At 42.3% G+C, this 22,596-nt stretch overlaps 1 protein-coding gene across 4 annotated transcripts in view; it reads left to right on the top strand.

The window, feature by feature from the left end:
* The window catches only part of LOC132873358 (A-kinase anchor protein 2), a 176,567-nt gene that overhangs the window by 68,100 nt on the left and 85,871 nt on the right, over window positions 1-22,596 (top strand). For all 4 annotated transcript variants that reach the window (XM_060908840.1, XM_060908839.1, XM_060908841.1 and 1 more), the window contains one exon: window positions 13,522-13,607. In XM_060908840.1, the coding sequence (XP_060764823.1) occupies window positions 13,522-13,607 (86 nt within the window). The remainder of the gene's footprint in view (window positions 1-13,521; window positions 13,608-22,596) is intronic.

Below are 22,596 nucleotides of genomic sequence, written 5' to 3'. Positions count from 1 at the left end.
TGAACACTGAGGACTCGAGACTGGACTCGGACTCGAGGTTTAGTGACTCAACTACAACACTGATATGTATAAAAAAATAAACACTTCTTGCATAAACATTTGTATGAAAGATTTACAGATGAATGCATTTGTATTCCAGCTTGATAAATAAGGCACAACGTTTTCTACTTTTCTGTCTGGTGTTTCAAACCAGAATATCAATTTACAGCTACATATCATCAAAGCCATCAGAATACTGTATGTTGGTAATTTTATGCATTAAAGTATAAGAAATCAGGTGCCACCTTGGCATAGCGGGTAGCATTGCCACATCACAACTCCAAGGTCCGTGGTTTGTTCACAAGCATGGACGTGGAGTTTCACTTTCACACTTTCTCCCCATGTTTGCAGAGGTTTGAAGATGAAGGTGCCTTTATTTGACACAGTGATGTTCTTATCTTCAGACTGTCTATCCCAGCTGATTAGTCAGTTGGGGTCATGATACAGTGCCTCTGGAGCAGATAAGTTTAAGTGCCGTGTTCTAGTGCCCATCAGTGGTCGCTTGGTAGTGCTTGGACTTAAGCTCCCAACCTTCTGATGAGTAACCCAGAGCCTTAGTAATCAGTAAATCACCACTGCCTTATAGGTTCTCCATTTAGTTCCCACCTGTCTAAAACCAGTGAATTGGTGGTACTAATTAGCCTCTACCGTAGGTGTGTGTGTGAGAGAGAATATATATTATATCTGATCCAGGGTATATTCCATCTCATACCCAGTCTTCCCGGGAAAGTCTCCAGATCAGGTTAAAGCATTAACTGCAGATGAATAAATAATAATATAAGGAACCATAAATCAGTGATGCCTGTGTTTAGTGTAGTGTGGTTTATAATGCACATCTAAATGCCATATTCTTGGTGTGGACAGTATTTATTTCTAATCTCATCACTCAAATCCACTGCTTTGTTGTGTCTAATTACTCATGTTTCTGTCCACTGAAAGAAAACCACCACACAATGTTAACAATGTTCGAAAAAACACTTCGTATAGTGTGTGTGTTGTTTTTGATTTGGTGTATGTAATCCAGTTTTATTTTCTTTTGTAGGCCTACATGTCATAGTTTAACATGTAGGCATCCATTAATGAGTCTTAGAACACAAGTGAAAAGGCCAAAATAAAAGTTCTAAAATAAAAGTTGGGCCTTTTGATGGAGCACCATATCTGGAACTCACTCCATGCCATTGTTGAGCATCAGTTGCTAATCGGTGGACTACACACGGCAGCGGCAGTTTAGTGGTAAACACAATGGGTTACTGAAGGTCATGATTTCAAATCCGAGCATTAATTGCTCAGTTGTATATTGTCTGAATCGTAAGCTGCTTTGGAGAACACTATCAGCCAAACAAAGTAAATATAGATGACCAATTTGTCCTAGTTATTAGCTCATCCAGCCAACAGGCAATGAGCTCATGCCATCCGTCTGGCGTCGTCCACATTTCACGAAACTAGCTTCTTCTCTCTCAGTTCTTCACCGATTTTTATTATTTTTGGCAGGAAGGTAGGTCTGCCTGGGGTGCATATAGCTTCTACTCAAATTTGCATAATTACAATTATTAATGAAGTTATGGACTAATTAAACTTAATGAGCAGTTCAAGAAAAATTGCTTCTTCTTGGTCAGTTCCTCACCATTTTGGATTCGTCTCATCTCATTATCTCTAGCCGCTTTATCCTGTTCTACAGGGTCGCAGGCAAGCTGGAGCCTATCCCAGCTGACTACGGGCGAAAGGCGGGGTACACCCTGGACAAGTCGCCAGGTCATCACAGGGCTGACACAGACACAGACAACCATTCACACTTACGGTCAATTTAGAGTCACCAGTTAACCTAACCTGCATGTCTTTGGACTGTGGGGGAAACCGGAGCACCCGGAGGAAACCCACGCGGACACGGGGAGAACATGCAAACTCCACACAGAAAGGCCCTCGCCGGCCACGGGGCTCGAACCCGGACCTTCTTGCTGTGAGGCGACAGCGCTAACCACTACACCACCGTGCCGCCCCCATTTTGGATTCTTTCTGGCAAATTGGTAGGTATTCACAGGGTGTATATAGCTTGCAACATTTATTTCGCAAGGTGGCCCACTTTAGATCATTCCTTCTGGACTAGACAGGGCCGGAGTGAGCTACACCATCATTGACCGTCTCATTATATCTTCCGACCCTTGATTTAGGGTGGCACAGTAATGTAGTGGTTTGCACTTTCGCCTCACACCAAGAAGGTTCTGGGTTCAAGCCGAGTGGCTAACGAGGGTCTTTCTGTATGGAGTTTGCATGTTCTCCCCGTGTCTGTGTGGGTTTTCTCTGGATGATCCCGTTTCCCCCACAGTCCAAAGACGTGCAGTTTGGTTAACTGGCTACTCTAAATTGCCCATATGTGTGAGTGTGCAGAAAGGAACTGGCCACCCTACTGCTGCAACTCTGGCAAATTCAACCAAACATGGTTCGCCTCAAGCCCGAATCAGGTTCGGCAGTGATGACAACCCTTGATTTACTAGAATTTCACACTTCATGGCACTGTTCCTTCTTCATTATTGCTGACGCAAGTATTTTAGATAAATCTTTAGCAGCACCTGCATAGAATATAAATTAAACTAATCTTTTTCTTTTATTATGATCATCACTCACATTAAAAATGACTTTCCCCAAAGCCTAAAGAACAAACAATATCTGTAATGAACACAAATGCAGGCAATATGAGATCCAGGCTACAGTGTAATCATATTTTGCCGGCTACTTGTAATGGACTGAGCTAATATTCAGGTGAGGATTTCACCTAAGATTATCTCTTTGCTTTTCCCAGATAATTCAATCAGACCTGCAAAGATCAGTTGAGATTTTAATGGCATCATTTATTCATTGCCTCTCATCGACACTTATGTCTTGTGAAAGCAGTACAATTACAACAAGGGTGTTATTTTGCGTGAGAGAGTATGGCTACTCAGACACTTACTATAATGACAGGCATTTTGGTTTATTAGTTAGTGCTCATAAAAAGGTGCGTAAATCATCTCATCTCATCATCTCTAGCCGCTTTATCCTTCTACAGGGTCGCAGGCAAGCTGGAGCCTATCCCAGCTGACTACGGGTGAAAGGCGGGGTACACCCTGGACAAGTCGCCAGGTCATCACAGGGCTGACACATAGACACAGACAACCATTCACACTCACATTCACACCTACGGTCAATTTAGAGTCACCAGTTAACCTAACCTGCATGTCTTTGGACTGTGGGGGAAACCGGAGCACCCGGAGGAAACCCACGCGGACACGGGGAGAACATGCAAACTCCGCACAGAAAGGCCCTCGCCGGCCACGGGGCTCGAACCCGGACCTTCTTGCTGTGAGGCAACAGCGCTAACCACTACACCACCGTGCCGCCCTGCGTAAATCATATGCTACAATATTTAAAGTGCACGTAATGCCTCAAAACCCCACTTTTTTCCTTGTGCAAAGCAACAATCATTATGTTGATTGACCATGTGTTTTCGAACCAGAGCTGATCCAAAAGGCCATAAATTGATGGAAAATCAATAAGATCAGCCAATTTTCATGGAATCTGACAAGACTGATCTGGAAGATCCCGAAGGGGTGCGTGACGTCACACGTGTAACAATTCAGGTATCAGTTTCGTTCATGTGCGCAGCAGTGGTTAGACCAGTCTCGATGTGGAATAACGTTTTGGAGAGAATTCTGATAGTGATTGGGATTCTTATATGTCGGATGAAAGGGCAGATGATTATCAAGGATATTCCAGGGTAAATGATTATCTTTTCAAGCCCCCATGACGAGAAACTGCCAGTTCACTCAGTTCACGACAGTCTTCATCTGTACCACACGTGAGATGGAGAGAGAGATGTGCAGAACACGGTGGTTACCTTTCATTATGTGTTCCTGAACAAAACTAAAAACAAATCAAGTCTTGTAATATTGCAGTCTGAGAGCATTTAACATCTCATCTCATTATCTCTAGCCGCTTTATCCTTCTACAGGGTCGCAGGCAAGCTGGAGCCTATCCCAGCTGACTACGGGCGAAAGGCGGGGTACACCCTGGACAAGTCGCCAGGTCATCACAGGGCTGACACATAGACACAGACAACCATTCACACTCACATTCACACCTACGGTCAATTTAGAGTCACCAGTTAACCTAACCTGCATGTCTTTGGACTGTGGGGGAAACCGGAGCACCCGGAGGAAACCCACGCGGACACGGGGAGAACATGCAAACTCCGCACAGAAAGGCCCTCGCCGGCCCCGGGGCTCGAACCCAGGACCTTCTTGCTGTGAGGCAACAGCACTAACCACTACACCACCGTGCCGCCAGCATTTAACATGTTTCAGTTAATAATTAATGATGATTGCGCACGCATTTTTCTTCTTGTTAAAGTGCATCAGATATGATAAGATGGGATGTCATGGGCATGTAATTGTTGCTCATAATCCTGCATCTGGTGCACTGTGTGTGTGAGAGAGCAGAGGTGGGCAGTAACAAAGTACATTTACTTGAGTACTGTACTTAAGTACACTTTTTGAGTATCTGTACTTTACTTGAGCATTTTTTTTTTTTTGGAAACTTATGACTTTAACTTCACTACATTTGAAAGGCAAATATCGTACTTTTCACTCCACTACATTTCTATCAAGGTCCTCGTTACGCGTTATTATGAAGCAGCTTTGAAAATGGATGTTTTTTTATTTTCTTTTCTAAAATGTGATTGGTTTTTTCGCAGGTGACACTGAGACAGCCGATCAGTAATCACTAGGGTCACGTCACGTCCATAGACTGGATAAAATCAAGTTCATTGATTTCTCAGTAGCATTATTTAACACGATCAGTTGATGGCAGAATGGAAGCAGGCAGTTCTTCTAGAGAATGCACGCACTCATGGCCATACCTAGACTCCATGTTTCAGTTTTCAGAAAGGAATAAATATTCGTTTCGTTTTAAATATTTGCTTTGTTTGCCAAAAACAAACCACATCACGGCCTACAGAAACTCGCCATCCAACCTGTAGAAGCATATTGAGGGATATAAACATTTTATTCCAAGAGAAAGCTTGCAACGAAGTTGTCTGTGCTTTTAGAGCTAGCGATAATGTTGCAATAGCTATACAGTCTGGTTAGTCAAATGACTTTCTAAGGATTTGCTCACCGAGTTGCCACAGCCTTGTTCACGGCTAACGTTTACACATAGCTAGTTAACTTGGACACTGTTAGTTAGCATGTAAAACAGAGTTATGCTAACATGAACAACGTTAACTTATCTGAAGTCTCATCTCATCTCATTATCTCTAGCCGCTTTATCCTGTTCTACAGGGTCGCAGGCAAGCTGGAGCCTATCCCAGCTGACTACGGGCGAAAGGCAGGGTACACCCTGGACAAGACAGGGCTGACACATAGACACAGACAACCATTCACACTCACATTCACACCTACGGTCAATTTAGAGTCACCAGTTAACCTAACCTGCATGTCTTTGGACTGTGGGGGAAACCGGAGCACCCGGAGGAAACCCACGCGGACACGGGGAGAACATGCAAACTCCGCACAGAAAGGCCCTCGCCGGCCACGGGGCTCAAACCCGGACCTTCTTGCTGTGAGGCGACAGTGCTAACCACTACACCACCGTGCCGCCCACTTATCTGAAGTCCTTTCAGAAATATGTTTTAGCATAATCTTGCCAAATAAACAGAATGTAGAAATCTTTCTTTTCTAGTAGCGTTAGCTACCCAATATGATTTTGAGTTTGAAAAGAGTTTGCTAGCATGTCAGGTGGAGCTTCACTGACTAGCTAGCTTAATGTTAAACCACCATGATGGCACAGCATGCGTTCATTTTGTGAATTCACATTTCTGTCTTTGGTAACGGCATTAGGTTTTGTAAGCGTTGTGGCAATAATACAACAATGCGTTGACAGAAAATGTACTTTTAATACTTAAGTATTTTTAAAAGCAAGTACTTCAGTACTTAAGTAAAAATTTGACTGGACAACTTTTACTTGTATCGGAGTAACATTTGACCAGCGGGATCTGTACTTTGACTTAAGTAATGAAGTTGGGTACTTTGTCCACCTCTGTGTGTGAGTGAGAGAGAGAGAGATAATCGGGGAATCGACAAACTGCCCTAATGTCAGATCAAATGTCATTTATTAAATAAATGGGTTTCTTTTTTGCTCCAATAATTCCGAGGTGGTCGTTCTGGTGGTGGTGAACACTTGACGAATCAGATTTATTATTAGTAGGCGACACGAAATCAGCCCGCTTCATTTGCACAAACTTCACCCACTGTCGCTTTAGATTAGTGTCGTTTCTTGGAAATTCGTGAACTGAATGTCCTGTTGGATATGGATTTGAACATCCAAACACAACTCAGCACTTTCCCATCGTTATTTTTGTAAGATTCCTACAACAATATCCAATTTCAGCAAGTAAACAAGCATGGAGTCAGACAAACGGAAATGACCCAGATAACCGGGGTTCCATGCGTGACGTCATGCGAGATTAGCCCTGGGGCAAGGCTGCCTTTTTCCAGGATCCAGAAGATGCGATTTATCAATAGTTTTGTGCTTCATAATAAAATAAATAATTAATATTATTTCCCCCCCTGCTTTATTAATTCATTTTGGTCGTTACTAATGATATTCATTTTAAAGCATTACAATGAGGCATTACATCCACTTTAATACAGTATGTCTGTATTATCAAGGCCAATAAAACCTTGCATTCAGCTCATATCATAATGTAAAAGGTTGCAGTTTGATTGTTATTGAGGTTCGATGATACGAGAAACTCCTGCTTTGAGCTACGATAATTACAAATAAGCACAGTGAGAATGCCCTGGAAAGCAGAAGCGGTGAGAGTGCTGACTAAACAGATTCAGCCTATTGAAGGCTGTGTATCAGTGCGTGCAGACGTGCTCACTCACAATCACCATGTGTGACTCTAGAAATGCTTTGCCTGAAATTAGAGAGGCGCTTCACTTGAAATTACGTATTTTTCAGGATTTTACTTCATTTAAAGCACTATTTTACATTGCATTTAAATTCATGCACATTTTAAACTGCACACTTGTTCAACATAGAAAATGGTATTTTACAATCATGTGCATAAAGTGAGGTTTAAATGCATGAAGATGCACACATGCAAGCACAAGCCGACAAATCGAGTGGAAGAAACTATTCTAAACTACTAAAACATTCTCTTCACCTCTGCCCAGTGTGTGTGTGGGCTGCTCTGCTATCAGCATAAGGACCTGGAGTACTTACTAAACTCACCCACAACTATTCCTTCCTTCCTGGCCCTTTGCTTATCATTTGATTTTTTTTTCTTCCAAACAGCCTCCATTTCCTGATCTATGGACATACAATAATATTTTCTAACACATGTATCCCCACATGCTAGTCATTACTAAGGCCATATGAGAGTGTTACCATGGATTTTGCATCAAAAAGCCTGATTGGTTTTGCAGATGTAAGGAACATTGATGGATTATTTGGTTTCCTATTCGTAGGTCCTACGTGCACTGATCTTGAGTTGCTACTGATATGTGGTTTCTAACCTAACGATAATTGATACTGATGAAGCAAGTAGCTCAGCCATAGCCAAAGAGCATCGATGATGGGGATATAACTGAACATGAATACATTATTCAAATTGAAGAGAGAATGTGTTCTAAACTGATTAAAATACAGATATGAAAAGGAGGTACACCATTTGTCTTGGGGGGTTTGGGGTTTTTAAGAAAGTATTTTTAGAAAGGTTGAAGGTTGGATCTTTTAAGAAAATGCATGTGGGGGAGACTAGAGGTGTGCATCAGAGGGACACAAAAATAATTTGATGCAAGCCAGAATTTTTAACATTAACGCAGACACGAGAGCTGTCAGATATGAAGCATGCGAGGGAAATAAAGACCATGTTCAACATGAACACGTGCATTGCACATGCATTGTCCAGTCAGGGTCATGGTGGTGTAAATTCAGCTACCAGTGTGTTTATATTTTGGGAAATACATCCAAATAATTTAGTTAGAAATCATTGTGGACAGATACAAACTTTTAAAAAAAAAACTTCGACCTACATCTCTAGTTGAGACCAATTATGAAATCGAATGATGTAACAGGTTGAGGAACTATCAGATCCAAAATTCACAGACTATCCTGATAATCCTGGCAGTTGTACAACCCCAATTCCAAAAAAGTTGGGACAGTGTGTAAAACATAAATAAAAACCAAACATGATGATTTGCAAATCATGGAAACCCTATATTTCATTGGAAATGGTACAAAGACAACATATCAAAATGTTGAAACTGAGAAAAAAAAAATTTTCAAATTCATTTTGAATTTGAGGTCAGCAACACATTTCAGAAAAGTTGGAACATGGGCAACAACAGACTGAACAAGTTGTGGAATGCTTAAAAAAAACTAATTTGGTTAAGTGGCAACAAGTCAGTAACATGATTGGGTACAAAAAGAGCATCCCAGAGAGGTGGAGTCTCTCAGAAGTAAGGATGGGGATGGGTTCACCGCTCTGTGAAAGACTGCGTTGGCAAACAGTGCAACAATTTAAGAATAACGTTCCTCAATATACAACCCCGATTCCAAAAAAGTTGGGACAAAGTACAAATTGTAAATAAAAACGGAATGCAATGATGTGGAAGTTTCAAAATTCCATATTTTATTCAGAATAGAACATAGATGACATATCAAATGTTTAAACTGAGAAAATGTATCATTTAAAGAGAAAAATTAGGTGATTTTAAATTTCATGACAACAACACATCTCAAAAAAGTTGGGACAAGGCCATGTTTACCACTGTGAGACATCCCCTTTTCTCTTTACAACAGTCTGTAAACGTCTGGGGACTGAGGAGACAAGTTGCTCAAGTTTAGGGATAGGAATGTTAACCCATTCTTGTCTAATGTAGGATTCTAGTTGCTCAACTGTCTTAGGTCTTTTTTGTCATATCTTCCGTTTTATGATGCGCCAAATGTTTTCTATGGGTGAAAGATCTGGACTGCAGACTGGCCAGTTCAGTACCCGGACCCTTCTTCTACGCAGCCATGATGCTGTAATTGATGCAGTATGTGGTTTGGCATTGTCATGTTGGAAAATGCAAGGTCTTCCCTGAAAGAGACGTCGTCTGGATGGGAGCATATGTTGCTCTAGAACCTGGATATACCTTTCAGCATTGATGGTGTCTTTCCAGATGTGTAAGCTGCCCATGCCACACGCACTAATGCAACCCCATACCATCAGAGATGCAGGCTTCTGAACTGAGCGCTGATAACAACTTGGGTCGTCCTTCTCCTCTTTAGTCCGAATGACACGGCGTCCCTGATTTCCATAAAGAACTTCAAATTTTGATTCGTCTGACCACAGAACAGTTTTGCACTTTGCCACAGTTCATTTTAAATGAGCCTTGGCCCAGAGAAGACGTCTGTGCTTCTGGATCATGTTTAGATACGGCTTCTTCTTTGAACTATAGAGTTTTAGCTGGCAACGGCGGATGGCACGGTGAATTATGTTCACAGATAATGTTCTCTGGAAATATTCCTGAGCCCATTTTGTGATTTCCAATACAGAAGCATGCCTGTATGTGATGCAGTGCCGTCTAAGGGCCCGAAGATCACGGGCACCCAGTATGGTTTTCCGGCCTTGACCCTTGCGCACAGAGATTCTTCCAGGTTCTCTGAATCTTTTGATGATATTATGCACTGTAGATGATGATATGTTCAGACTCTTTGCAATTTTACACTGTCGAACTCCTTTCTGATATTGCTCCACTATTTGTCGGCGCAGAATTAGGGGGATTGGTGATCCTCTTCCCATCTTTACTTCTGAGAGCCGCTGCCACTCCAAGATGCTCTTTTTATACCCAGTCATATTAATGACCTATTGCCAATTGTCCTAATGAGTTGCAATTTGGTCCTCCAGCTGTTCCTTTTTTGTACCTTTAACTTTTCCAGCCTCTTATTGCCCCTGTCCCAACTTTTTTGAGATGTGTTGCTGTCATTAAATTTCAAATGAGCCAATATTTGGCATGAAATTTCAAAATCTCACTTTCGACATTTGATATGTTGTCTATGTTCTATTGTGAATACAATATCAGTTTTTGAGATTTGTAAATTATTGCATTCCGTTTTTATTTACAATTTGTACTTTGTCCCAACTTTTTTGGAATCGGGGTTGTAAAGTTGCAAAGAATTTGGGGATCACATCATCTATGGTACATATCATTAAAAGATTCAGAGAATCTGGAGAAATCTCTGTATGCAAGAAACAAGGCTGAAAACTGACATTGGATGCCTGTGATCTTCGGGCCCTCAGGCGACATTACATTAAAACCAGACATGTATCTGTAATGGAAATCGCTGTATGGGCTCAGGAACACTTCAGAAAACCATCATCTGTGAAAACAGTTCATTACTGTATCCACAAATGCAAGTCAAAACCACATATAAACAATATCCAGAAACACCGCCATCTTCTCTGGGCCCAAACTCTTTTACGATGGACTGAGGTGAAGTGGAAAATTGTCCAGAGGTCTGACGAATTAAAAATAGAAATTCTTTTTAGAAATCATGGACACCACATCCTCTAGGCTAAAGAGGAGAGGGACCATCCGGCTTGTTATCAGTGCACAGTTCAAAAGCCAGCATCTGTGATGGTCTGAGGGTGCATTAGTGCACATGACATTGGTCACTTGTACATCTGGGAAGGCATCATTAATGCTGAATGACAAAGACACAATTCAGAGCAATATGCTGGCATCCAGACAAAATTTTTTTCAGGAAAGGCCTTGTTTATTTCACTAAGGCAATGCCAAACCGCTTTCTGCACATATTAAAACTGCATGACTGTAGTAAAAGAGTAAAAGAGTCTGGGTGCTAAACTGGCCTGCCTGCAGTCCAGACCTGTCTCCCATTTAAAACATTTGGTGTGTTATGAAGTGCAAAATACGACAAAGGAGACCCTGAACTGTTGAGCAACTGAAACTGTACATCAGGCAAGAACAAGACAACATATCTGTTTCAAAACTACAGCAATTGGTCTCCTCAGTTCCCAAACATTTACAGAGTGTTGTTAAAAGTAGAGGTGATGCAACACAGTGGTAAACATGCCCCTGTCCCAACTTTTTTGAAATGTGTTACTGATATCAAATTTAAAATGAGCATATATTTTTCAAAAAAACAATAAAAATGTATCAGTTTCAACATTTGATATGTTGCCTTTGTACTAGTTTCAATGAAATATAGGGTTTCCAAGATTTGCAAATTATCACATTTTTATTTACATGTTTACACAGCATCCCAACTTTTTTGGAATTGTGGTTGTACATAGCGGTAGGGTTTATTTAAAAAATAAACAAAAGTGGTCCACTTTAGGCCATAACCAAATCAGGTTTAAATTCTGATACAGATATACAGTGGTGCTTGAAAGTTTGCGAACCCTTTAGAATTTTCTATATTTCTGCATAAATATGACCTAAAACATCATCAGATTTTCACACAAGTCCTAAAATTAGATAAAGAGAACCCAGTTAAACAAATGAGACAAAAATATTAAACTTGGTAATTTATTTATTGACGAAAACGATCCAATATTACATATCTGTGAGTGGCAAAAGTATGTGAACCTCTAGGATTAGCAGTTAATTTGAAAGTGAAATTAGAGTCAGGTGTTTTCAATCAATGGGATGACAATCAGGTGTGAGTGGGCACCCTGTTTTATTTAAAGAACAGGGATCTATCAAAGTCTGATCTTCACAACACGTGTTTGTGGAAGTGTATCAAGGCACGAACAAAGGAGATTTCTGAGGACCTCGGAAAAAGCGTTGTTGATGCTCATCAGGCTGGAAAAGGTTACAAAACCATCTCTAAAGAGTTTGGACTCCACCAATCCACAGTCAGACAGATTGTGTACAAATGGAGGAAATTCAAGACCATTGTTGCCCTCCCCAGGAGTGGTCGACCAACAAAGATCACTCCAAGAGCAAGGCGTGTAATAGTCAGTGAGGTCACAAAGGACCCCAGGGTAACTTCTAAGCAACTGAAGGCCTCTCTCACATTGGCTAATGTTAATGTTCATGAGTCCACCATCAGGAGAACAACAATGGTGTGCATGGCAGGGTTGCAAGGAGAAAGCCACTGCTCTCCAAAAAGAACATTGCTGCTCATCTGCATTTTGCTAAAGATCACGTGGACAAGCCAGAAGGCTATTGGAAAAATGTTTTGTGGACGGATGAGACCAAAATAGAACTTTTTGGTTTCAATGAGAAGTGTTATGTTTGGAGAAAGGAAAACACTGCATTCCAGCATAAGAACCTTATCCCATCTGTGAAACATGGTGGTGGTAGTATCATGATTTGGGCCTGTTTTGCTGCATCTGGGCCAGGACAGCTTGCCATCATTGATGGAACAATGAATTCTGAATTATACCAGCGAATTCTAAAGGAAAATGTCAGGACATCTGTCCATGAACTGAATCTCAAGAGAAGGTGGATGCAGCACGACATAGTCATGCAGCACGACAACGACCCTAAGCACACAAGTCGTTCTACCAAAGAATGGTTAAAGAAGAATAAAGTTAATGTTTTGGAATGGCCAAGTCAAAGTCCTGACCTTAATCCAATGGAAATGTTGTGGAAGGACCTGAAGCGAGCAGTTCATGTGAGGAAACCCACCAACATCCCAGAGTTGAAGCTGTTCTGTGCAGAGGAATGGGCCAAAATTCCTCCAAGCCAGCGTGCAGGACTGATCAACAGTTACCGGAAACGTTTAGTTGCAGTTATTGCTGCACAAGGGGGTCACACCAGATACTGAAAGCAAAGGTTCACATACTTTTGCCACTCACAAATATGTAATATTGGATCATTTTCCTCAATAAATAAATGACCAAGTATAATATTTTTGTCTCATTTTTTTAACTGGGTTCTCTTTATCTACTTTAAGGACTTGTGTGAAAATCTGATGATGTTTTAGGTCCTATTTATGCAGAAATACAAAAAATTCTAAAGGGTTCACAAACTTTCAAGCACCACTGTAGATATATAGAGCATGAAACAAATACAGATAGTGTCACTGTGTTACACTAATAATAGATGAATACAGTTATAAAAAAAACTCTGACATTAGTATTGGTATTAAGCTCTGATAAGTGATGTTAATTATGACCATGAAGGGAGCATCAAGTCACTGAGTAAGTCGACATGATGTCTGATAACACTATAAAGGTCATAATTGTTGTGCCACTCTATAAATATCACATCATATTACTGATATTATATGACACAGGTTGCCAGTCCTAGTCCTGGAGGACCTTCTTCCCTTAACTAACTTAACCTGAGTTGATTATGAACTGTTTCTTTTGCAGATGCTTAGAGGGAAATCTGCTATGATCCCTGTCTCATGAATACACTATTTAAGTCCAAAAGATATCTTTGATACAGTAATGAAGATCCTGATCAGTCTGGCTTTGTGTTGCAGGTAGTGAGAAAGCTCGCTGTGTCTTGCTGACCGCAGAGAACGGCCTTTTCCCAGGAGAGGCTGCGAGATCATCGTGCACCCCACCGGTGAGTGCAATCTGTAAACTCCATCTGCAAACAGCCATCTGTCACAACTGCAGGAAGGTCTGCGCTGCAGAATTTTTTTTTTTTTTTGCAAAATGCTCATTTGCTTTTATTCCTCTCACAAAAAGGCGTTTACACCATTTCATTTAGGAGGCATAATAACTACATATCAAGATCATTATAAATTGAGTGCTTAGTAGGTGTGTGATTTTTTTTTTGCAAAGCTCGAGGTGTGTACTGTAATTTCTTAAAGAAATGACTACATCTGCATAGAAACGATGATGTTTTTATACATTCTGAGTAACGGTGAGTTGATTCACGGAAATGAGAACATGCCTGAAAAATCTAACAGGAAAGGAATCTTGTTTCATCATCACTAACAATAATAAATGTTGGTATTTCCATAAATGGGTTCAGACTAAAACATGAACTATATTTAGGATTACAAATCATACAACAATGAAAATGTTTAAATGAATTTAGAAGCATGATCTTCAGAAACATGCAATCTTTTGCCAGTGCAGCAGTGAGCTGTAGCCAATTTATATGTCTTGCCAATTTAGTTATGGGGGGTCCTTCCCAGTATAGAGCACTGGAGAATGAGACTAACTGCTGGTTTGTGTCTGGACAATGTTTCATGTGCCTGCTTCCTTCCCAATTATATCATAATTATCATAATTTCATTGCACTGTCAAAATGATTAGTGAGCTAATATATTTAGTCAGTGAATAACGCTATTGTGTGTCAGTTCAGCATCCATTACTGTAGACTTGAGTGGAGTGTAATTGTAAGGCATTATGCTGTTCAACAGGAATGCAGTTTACAAAATGGACCGAGTAAAGATTAAAAAAAAAAGAATCAGAAATGAGGCACATTTTTCACCTCTGTGACAAAAATCTGGCATAGATAAACTATCTAAGCTATTGTGAAACAGCACTTTAGGCTTCAATAGTTATAATAGCCTACTTTTGTGTGGCTACATTGATTGATTGATTGATTGATTGATTGATTGTGGCATTGATATATGTGGTATAATTATGGGCAAGTAAAAGCAATGTGGTTGGATTTCAGTCAAATTCCTATGAATTAGGTTCTAAGAAATGGTACAAATGTTATCCTCGCTCCTAACCCTAACCTTTTATCTCTCCAGCTTTTCATAAAAAGTGCATTGCACACCTTATGAACTTGGGGCCATTACATTACAGGCATTTAACAGATGATCTTATCCAGAGCAACATACCCAGAGCAGCCTGGAGAGCAATTGGGGATTAGGTGCTTTGCTCAAGAGCACTTGAGCCATTCCTGCTGGTCCAGGGAATCAAACCGGCAACCTTTTGGTTCCAAAGCTGCTTCTCTAACCATTAGGCCATGGCTTCCCACAATGTAGTACAGCTTCAGGGACCATGGTTTGATCCTGAGCTTCAGTTACTCTCTGTTGCATGTTCTCCCTGTGAATTTCCAATGGGATCTCCAGTTTCCTCCCACCTCCCAAAAACAAGCTAGTAGATGGACTGCCTACAATAAATTTCCCAAAAAGGAGTGCTCATGTTTGTGGTGCCCTGCAAATCACTGGCGTTTCATCCAAGATGCGTTCCTGCCAGGATAGGCTTCAGATCCAAACCACCAGGATATGCAGTGACTGAAGATGAATGAAGTGATCCATAAGAAAGCAGTTTAGGTTTCAGTTTTTACAATAACTTACTTTGTGTGATTATCCTGATGGATTTTGGTACTCATCCTCTCATATAGTAGTATCTTTAAAAACACACCAGTTTCATGTTATTTCAAACATCAGCTCATGAAATATGAAAGAGTCATAGAAGCAAAATCAATGTGGTTGGATTGTTATTTGATCTCGTATGAATTTGGTCATAAAGGATACAAATCATGACCTGAGTGTTCATCATCATCATCATCAGTTTCCTTTTGTGGAGTTAAAGTCTTCCTTAAGGTGCTTCTGTCTTGGCAGGGAAAATCCTACCAAGCAGTTGCATAAAGCTTGACTTGTCCATCCAGTAGTCTTTCAAACTTTGTCCACTTAGGAGATCTTGTGTCAAACAGCAGTTGTTTCAGTAGTTCATCGTTGCCCATACAGCAGTTGCTGTTCATAGCAGAATAGCTTAATGGGAAGGGTCTTGATTTTCTCATGTAGGCCAGCATTTGATATTTCAAAGCTCCAGTCTAACTCTCCCTCGACATCTCTTCCATCTTGGTTGTTCCTGTCAGGTGCATTTTTGCACTTGAAACCACAAAGAAAGTCGTGCCATACTACTTCGATTTTACTCATTTCTTGGGCATTTAACTGCCATGCTTGTATACTGTACAGCAGTCTGGATTGTACACATGCTGTGAGAAACTTTACTCTAGTTGATAGATGGATATACATGCCGTGAAATTTACAGGTCATGTTCCAGATTTTTTTAAAAAAGAAGAAAAAATGAAAACGTAAACCAGGTTTGCTGTTTAGGGTCAGAGTTTGGTCCAGATCCAATGTCTTAAAGGTAGACTGCCTTTCAGATTTTTCAAATGTAGGTCATAAAAAGAATTTTCCCCGGCACGCAATTATTTTTGTTTAGTGGACTGAAAGCTACCGAATTCGAATCACAGACTTCCAATTTTATTAGTTTTTTTAAAACAGAGCAATTAACGAATTTAGGGCCACATGGCCCTAAATTCTCTGCTATTTTTTCCTGCTTCACCATGACCCAATTCAAGATACTACATCAAGCATCACATGGTTAGCTTTCCCTGTTCACGTAAGGCATTGTAGGATACAAATTTGAAACAGGAGAGAAAAACGGAGGGCGCGAGTGTGCAAATGAAATGTAGAAGACTGACTACAGTAACAGAAAGCAAGAAGAAAAGACGTTATGTTGTGAAGGAAAAGAAACGCAGGACCAAACTAAAAAATATCGGCGGTCAGCGAGCACCTCGGTGTGATTAGCTGTTCGTTTAGCGACAGAATGATGTAACCATCAGTGCACGGTCAAGATAAACCTGTAGATGGCAGTAATGCAACACTGTGGATGCCAGCTGATGTAAAACCCAAAAGAAGATGAAGGTAAACCTGCGCATATGCACACGGACTTCCTCTGTCTGCTTGATGCAAGCCATTTCATGCACATTATTTGCTCGGGAATCTCCTCAAATTAAATACCTTCCCAGGACAGAATGGCCTGATATTTTGTGAGATATTCAAGAAATAAACATATATCACAATGACCAAATTTCAGAAAGAACTCATTTTCACTGATTTTATGAAATCGAAAGGCTGCTTGCTTTAATTCATAATCACTGATGCCAATCGCTTGGAGGTTGAAGTTCAAAGGTCAGGAGGTTTAGGAGTGAGTGTACTTTATATGTGCAGCATGTCGTAATGCAGATTTGAAGAACAACAACAACTTTATTCATCACACGCTTGTGAAATTCCTCTCTGCATTTAACCCATCTGAAGCAGTGAACACACACATGCGAGCAATGAGCACATGCCCAAAGCAGTGGGCAGCCATGCTAACAGTGCCCAGGGAGCAGTTGGGAGTTAGGTGCCTCACTCAAGGGCACCTCAGCCCAAGGCTGTCCCATATTAACCTAACCGCATGTCTTTGGACTGTGGGGGAAACCCACGCAGACATGGGGAGAACATGCAAACTCCACACGGAAAGCCTTGAACCCAGGACCTTCTTGCTGTGAGGTGACCATGCTAACCACTTACACCGCCCATCAAAGTTCATGATTGTATAAGGTTATATCTCGTGTATTTTCTTAACCCATATAAGGCCAGGAAATGCTCAACTAACACTACTGAACCTTAACACCATGCTATTTAGTTCATTGTTAAAATTAGGAGTGCATTGTGGGTTCTGGCGGTGAGAGAGAAAGAACATGTAAGGGTCCATCCATCCATTATCTGTAGCTGCTTTATCCTGTTCTACAGGGTCGCAGGCAAGCTGGAGCCTATCCCAGCTGACTATGGGCGAAAGGCGGGGTACACCCTGGACAAGTCGCCAGGTCATCGCAGGGCTGACACATAGGCACAAACAATCATTCACACTCACATTCACGGTCAATTTAGAGCCACCAATTAACCTAACCTGCATGTCTTTGGACTGTCGGGGAAACCAGAGCATCTGGAGGAAGCCCACACAGACACGGGGAGAACATGCAAACTCCGCACAGAAAGGCCCGAACCCATGAGGCGACCATGCTAACCACTTACACCGCCCATCAAAGTTCATGATTGTATATCTCATATCATCTCTAGCCGCTTTATCCTGTTCTACAGGGTCGCAGGTAAGCTGGAGCCTATCCCAGCTGACTATACAGTATGCGTGAGGTGGGGTACACCCTGGACAAGTCGCCAGGTCATCACAGGGCTGACACATAGACACAAACAACCATTCACACTCTCATTCACACCTACGGTCAATTTAGAGCCGCCAATTAACCTAACCTTTGGACTGTCGGGGAAACCAGAGCACCCGGAGAACATGCAAACTCCGCACAGAAAGGCTCGAACCCGGACCTTCTTGCTGTGAGGCGACCGTGCTAACCACTTACACTATTCATGATTGTATACCTCATCTCATCTCATTATCTCTAGCCGCTTTATCCTGTTCTACAGGGTCGCAGGCAAGCTGGAGCCTATCCCAGCTGACTACAGGCGAAAGGCGGGGTACACCCTGGACAAGTCGCCAGGTCATCACAGGGCTGACACATAGACACAGACAACCATTCACACTCACATTCACACCTACGGTCAATTTAGAGTCACCAGTTAACCTAACCTGCATGTCTTTGGACTGTGGGGGAAACCGGAGCACCCGGAGGAAACTCATGCGGACATGGGGAGAACATGTAAACTCCGCACAGAAAGGCCCGAACCCAGGACCTTCTTGCTGTGAGGCAACCATGCTAACCACTTACACCGCCCATCAAAGTTCATGACTGTATATCTCATATCCTCTCTAGCCGCTTTATCCTGTTCTACAGGGTCGCAGGTAAGCTGGAGCCTATCCCAGCTGACTATACAGTATGCATGAGGTGGGGTACACCCTGGACAAGTTGCCAGGTCATCACAGGGCTGACACATAGACACAAACAACCATTCACACTCTCATTCACACCTATGGTCAATTTAGAGCCACCAATTAACCTAACCTTTGGACTGTCGGGGAAACCAGAGCACCCGGAGAACATGCAAACTCTGCACAGAAAGGCTCGAACCTGGACCGTCTTGCTGTGAGGTGACCGTGCTAACCACTTACACCGTTCATGATTGTACACTACTGTTCAAAAGTTTGGGGTCACCCAGACAATTTTGTGTTTTCCATGAAAAGTCACACTTTTATTTCCCACCGGTAAGTTGTAAAATGAATAGAAAATATAGTCAAGACATTTTTCTGGCCATTTTGAGCGTTTAATCGACCCCACAAATGTGATGCTCCAGAAACTCAATCTGCTCAAAGGAAGGTCAGTTTTATAGCTTCTCTAAAGAGCTCAACTGTTTTCAGCTGTGCTAACATGATTGTACAAGGGTTTTCTAATCATCCATTAGCCTTCTGAGGCAATGAGCAAACACATTGTACCATTAGAACACTGGAGTGAGAGTTGCTGGAAATGGGCCTCTATACACCTATGGAGATATTGCACCAAAAACCAGACATTTGCAGCTAGAATAGTCATTTACCACATTAACAATGTCTCATCTCTCCTCTCATTATCTCTAGCCGCTTTATCCTGTTCTACAGGGTCGCAGGCAAGCTGGAGCCTATCCCAGCTGACTATACAGTATGCGTGAGGTGAGGTACACCCTGGACAAGTCGTCAGGTCATTGCAGGGCTGACACATAGACACAAACAACCATTCACACTCACATTCACACCTACGGTCAATTTAGAGCCACCAATTAACCTAACCTTTGGACTGTCGGGGAAACCAGAGCACCCGGAGAACATGCAAACTCCGCACAGAAAGGCTCGAACCCGGACCTTCTTGCTGTGAGACGACCATGCTAACCACTTACACTGTTCATGATTGTATACCTCATCTCATCTCATTATCTCTAGCCGCTTTATCCTGTTCTACAGGGTCGCAGGCAAGCTGGAGCCTATCCCAGCTGACTACAGGCGAAAGGCGGGGTACACCCTGGACAAGTCACCAGGTCATCACAGGGCTGACACATAGACACACAACCATTCACACTCACATTCACACCTACGGTCAATTTAGAGTCACCAGTTAACCTAACCTGCATGGCTTTGGACTGTCGGGGAAACCGGAGCACCCGGAGGAACCTCATGCGGACACGGGAAGAACATGCAAACTCCGCACAGAAAGGCCCTCGCCGCAACGAGGCTCGAACCCGGACCTTCTTGCTGTGAGGCGACAGCGCTGACCACTACACCACCGTGCCGCCCTTTCGTAACCTATATAAGGCCAGGAAATGCTCATTGTGGGTGCTGGAGGTGAGGGTGAGAGAGAGAGAGCACATAAGGGTCATGCAAACAATTTCTGGAAGTAATAAATTTCCTGTCCTGTTCCCTAAACAGTATGTGAAGGTTATTATGCAGACATTCTTGGGATGCCATTGACGCTCGCTTTGCAACTTTGCAGGTGCGCGTGGACTTTGCCATTTCTCAATTGTTCCACGCATTTGAGGCGACAAAACAAGCGACTTTTCAGCATCCGCTCTTCCCGCACTGCAGCCCCGCGTTCAGCTGCTCTCCGGGCGGACAGAAGCGGCTCACAGTCTCGGCTCAATAGGGACACCTGTAACCCGAGCGCGAGGCCGCCGCCGCCGCCGCCACGCGCTGCTCTAGAACAGCACAGAAGGCTCGCGCGCACCGGAGCGCATTCATTATTCATTGGGGTGGTGCGCGCGCGGGGCAGACGAAAACAGGGCGCGAGCGAGGAACGGAGTCTGTGCGCTCTGCAGTCAGGTGATGCACGCGCCCCTTCTCTTCTTCTTCATTCCGACCGCTCGCGTGCAGGAAGTCTTCTCTGCGCAGTTTCCGTAGAAGGAAGCGGAGGAGCAGCCACTCGATGCCGCGCGCTCTTCAGAGGTAACTTAACATCCCGAGCATCGAACATGACACGTTTCCTTCCTCCGGTGAAGGGCAAAGCTGGGTCTTTTAGCTTCTGTAGCCTTGTCCTGGTTACACGACGCGTCGGCTTCTTTCGGATCGGTGTGTTATCGACGATTCGATTCGATTCGATTCATTCTTCGATTAATCGTCGCGCTTTTCTAGAAACACGACAGTGCGTCGAGGTGACTGCAGAGCTTTCTTCTTCTTCTTCTTTGCAGCATTTCAATGTCACTGTCACCTCATCATACAATGCAACTTCTTATTCAGAACCTCTCAGAAGTTGTTCATGCATCACTGTATATGGACAGACTGATGCTCTGGACACAGCTGGATTTGGACATGATTAGATTAGATTAGATTAGATTAGATTAGATTAGATTAGATTAGATTAGATTAGATTAGATTAGATTCAACTTTGTCATTGCGCAGGTACAAGGCAACGAAATGCAGATTGCATCTAACCGGAAGTGCCTAGCAGTAAATAACATACATAAATATAAATGTACAGGAATTACAGGGTATGGAATGGTATAATGATGTGATTGATATTTACATTGTGCGATATGAATGAACTGTAGTGCAATGGTGTGATACATAGATACAGTTAGGTCCATATATATTTGGACACTGACACAATTTTTGGTTTTTTTTTTACCTGTTTACTGAAACATATTTCAGGTTATAGTTATATAATGGACATGGACATAAAGTCCAGACTTTCAGCTTTCATTTGAGGGTATCCACATTAAAATTGGATGAAGGGTTTAGGAGTTTCAGCTCCTTAACATGTGCCACCCTGTTTTTAAAGGGACCAAAAGTAATTGGACAATTGACTCAAAGGCTATTTCATGGGCAGGTGTGGGCAATTCCTTCGTTATGTCATTCTCAATTAAGCAGATAAAAGGCCTGGAGTTGATTTGAGGTGTGGCGGTTGCATTTGGAAGATTTTGCTGTGAAGAAAACATGCGGTCAAAGGAGCTCTCTATGCAGGTGAAACAAGCCATCCTTAAGCTGCGAAAACAGAAAAAACCCATCTGAGAAATTGCTACAATATTAGGAGTGGCAAAATCTACAGTTTGGTACATCCTGAGAAAGAAAGAAAGAAAGAAAGAACTGGTGAACTCATCAATGCAAAAAGACCTGGACGCCCACAGAAGACAACAGTGGTGGATGATCGCAGAATAATTTCCATGGTGAAGAGAAACCCCTTCACAACAGCCAACCAAGTGAACAACACTCTCCAGGAGGTAGGCCTATCAATATCCAAATCTACCATAAAGAGAAGACTGCATGAAAGTAAATACAGAGGGTTCACTGCACGGTGCGAGCCACTCATAAGCCTCAAGAATAAAAAGGCTAGATTAGACTTTGCTAAAAAACATCTAAAAAAGCCAGCACAGTTCTGGAAGAACATTCTTTGGACAGATGAAACCAAGATCAACCTCTACCAGAATGATGGAAAGAAAAAAGTATGGCAAAGGCGTGGTACAGCTCATGATCCAAAGCATACCACATCATCTGTAAAACATGGCGGAGGCAGTGTGATGGCTTGGGCATGCATGGCTGCCAGTGGCACTGGGTCACTAGTGTTTATTGATGATGTGACACAGGACAGAAGCAGCCAGATGAATTCTGAGGTATTCAGAGACATACTGTGTGCTCAAATCCAGCCAAATGCAGCCAAACTGATTGGTCAGCATTTCATAATACAGATGGACAATGACCCAAAACATAAAGCCAAAGCAACCCAGGAGTTTATGAAAGCAAAGAAGTGGAATATTCTTGAATGGCCAAGTCAGTCACCTGATCTCAACCCAAATGAGCATGCATTTCACTTGTTAAAGACTAAACTTCAGACAGAAAGGCCCACAAACAAACAGCAACTGAAAACCGGTGCAGTAAAGGCC

The sequence above is a fragment of the Neoarius graeffei genome, chromosome 25, assembly GCF_027579695.1.
Source record: "Neoarius graeffei isolate fNeoGra1 chromosome 25, fNeoGra1.pri, whole genome shotgun sequence".
NCBI classification, from domain to species: domain Eukaryota; kingdom Metazoa; phylum Chordata; class Actinopteri; order Siluriformes; family Ariidae; genus Neoarius; species Neoarius graeffei.
The sequence above is the reverse complement of the archived record's forward strand: the minus strand, read 5'-3'. Positions and strand labels throughout refer to the sequence as shown.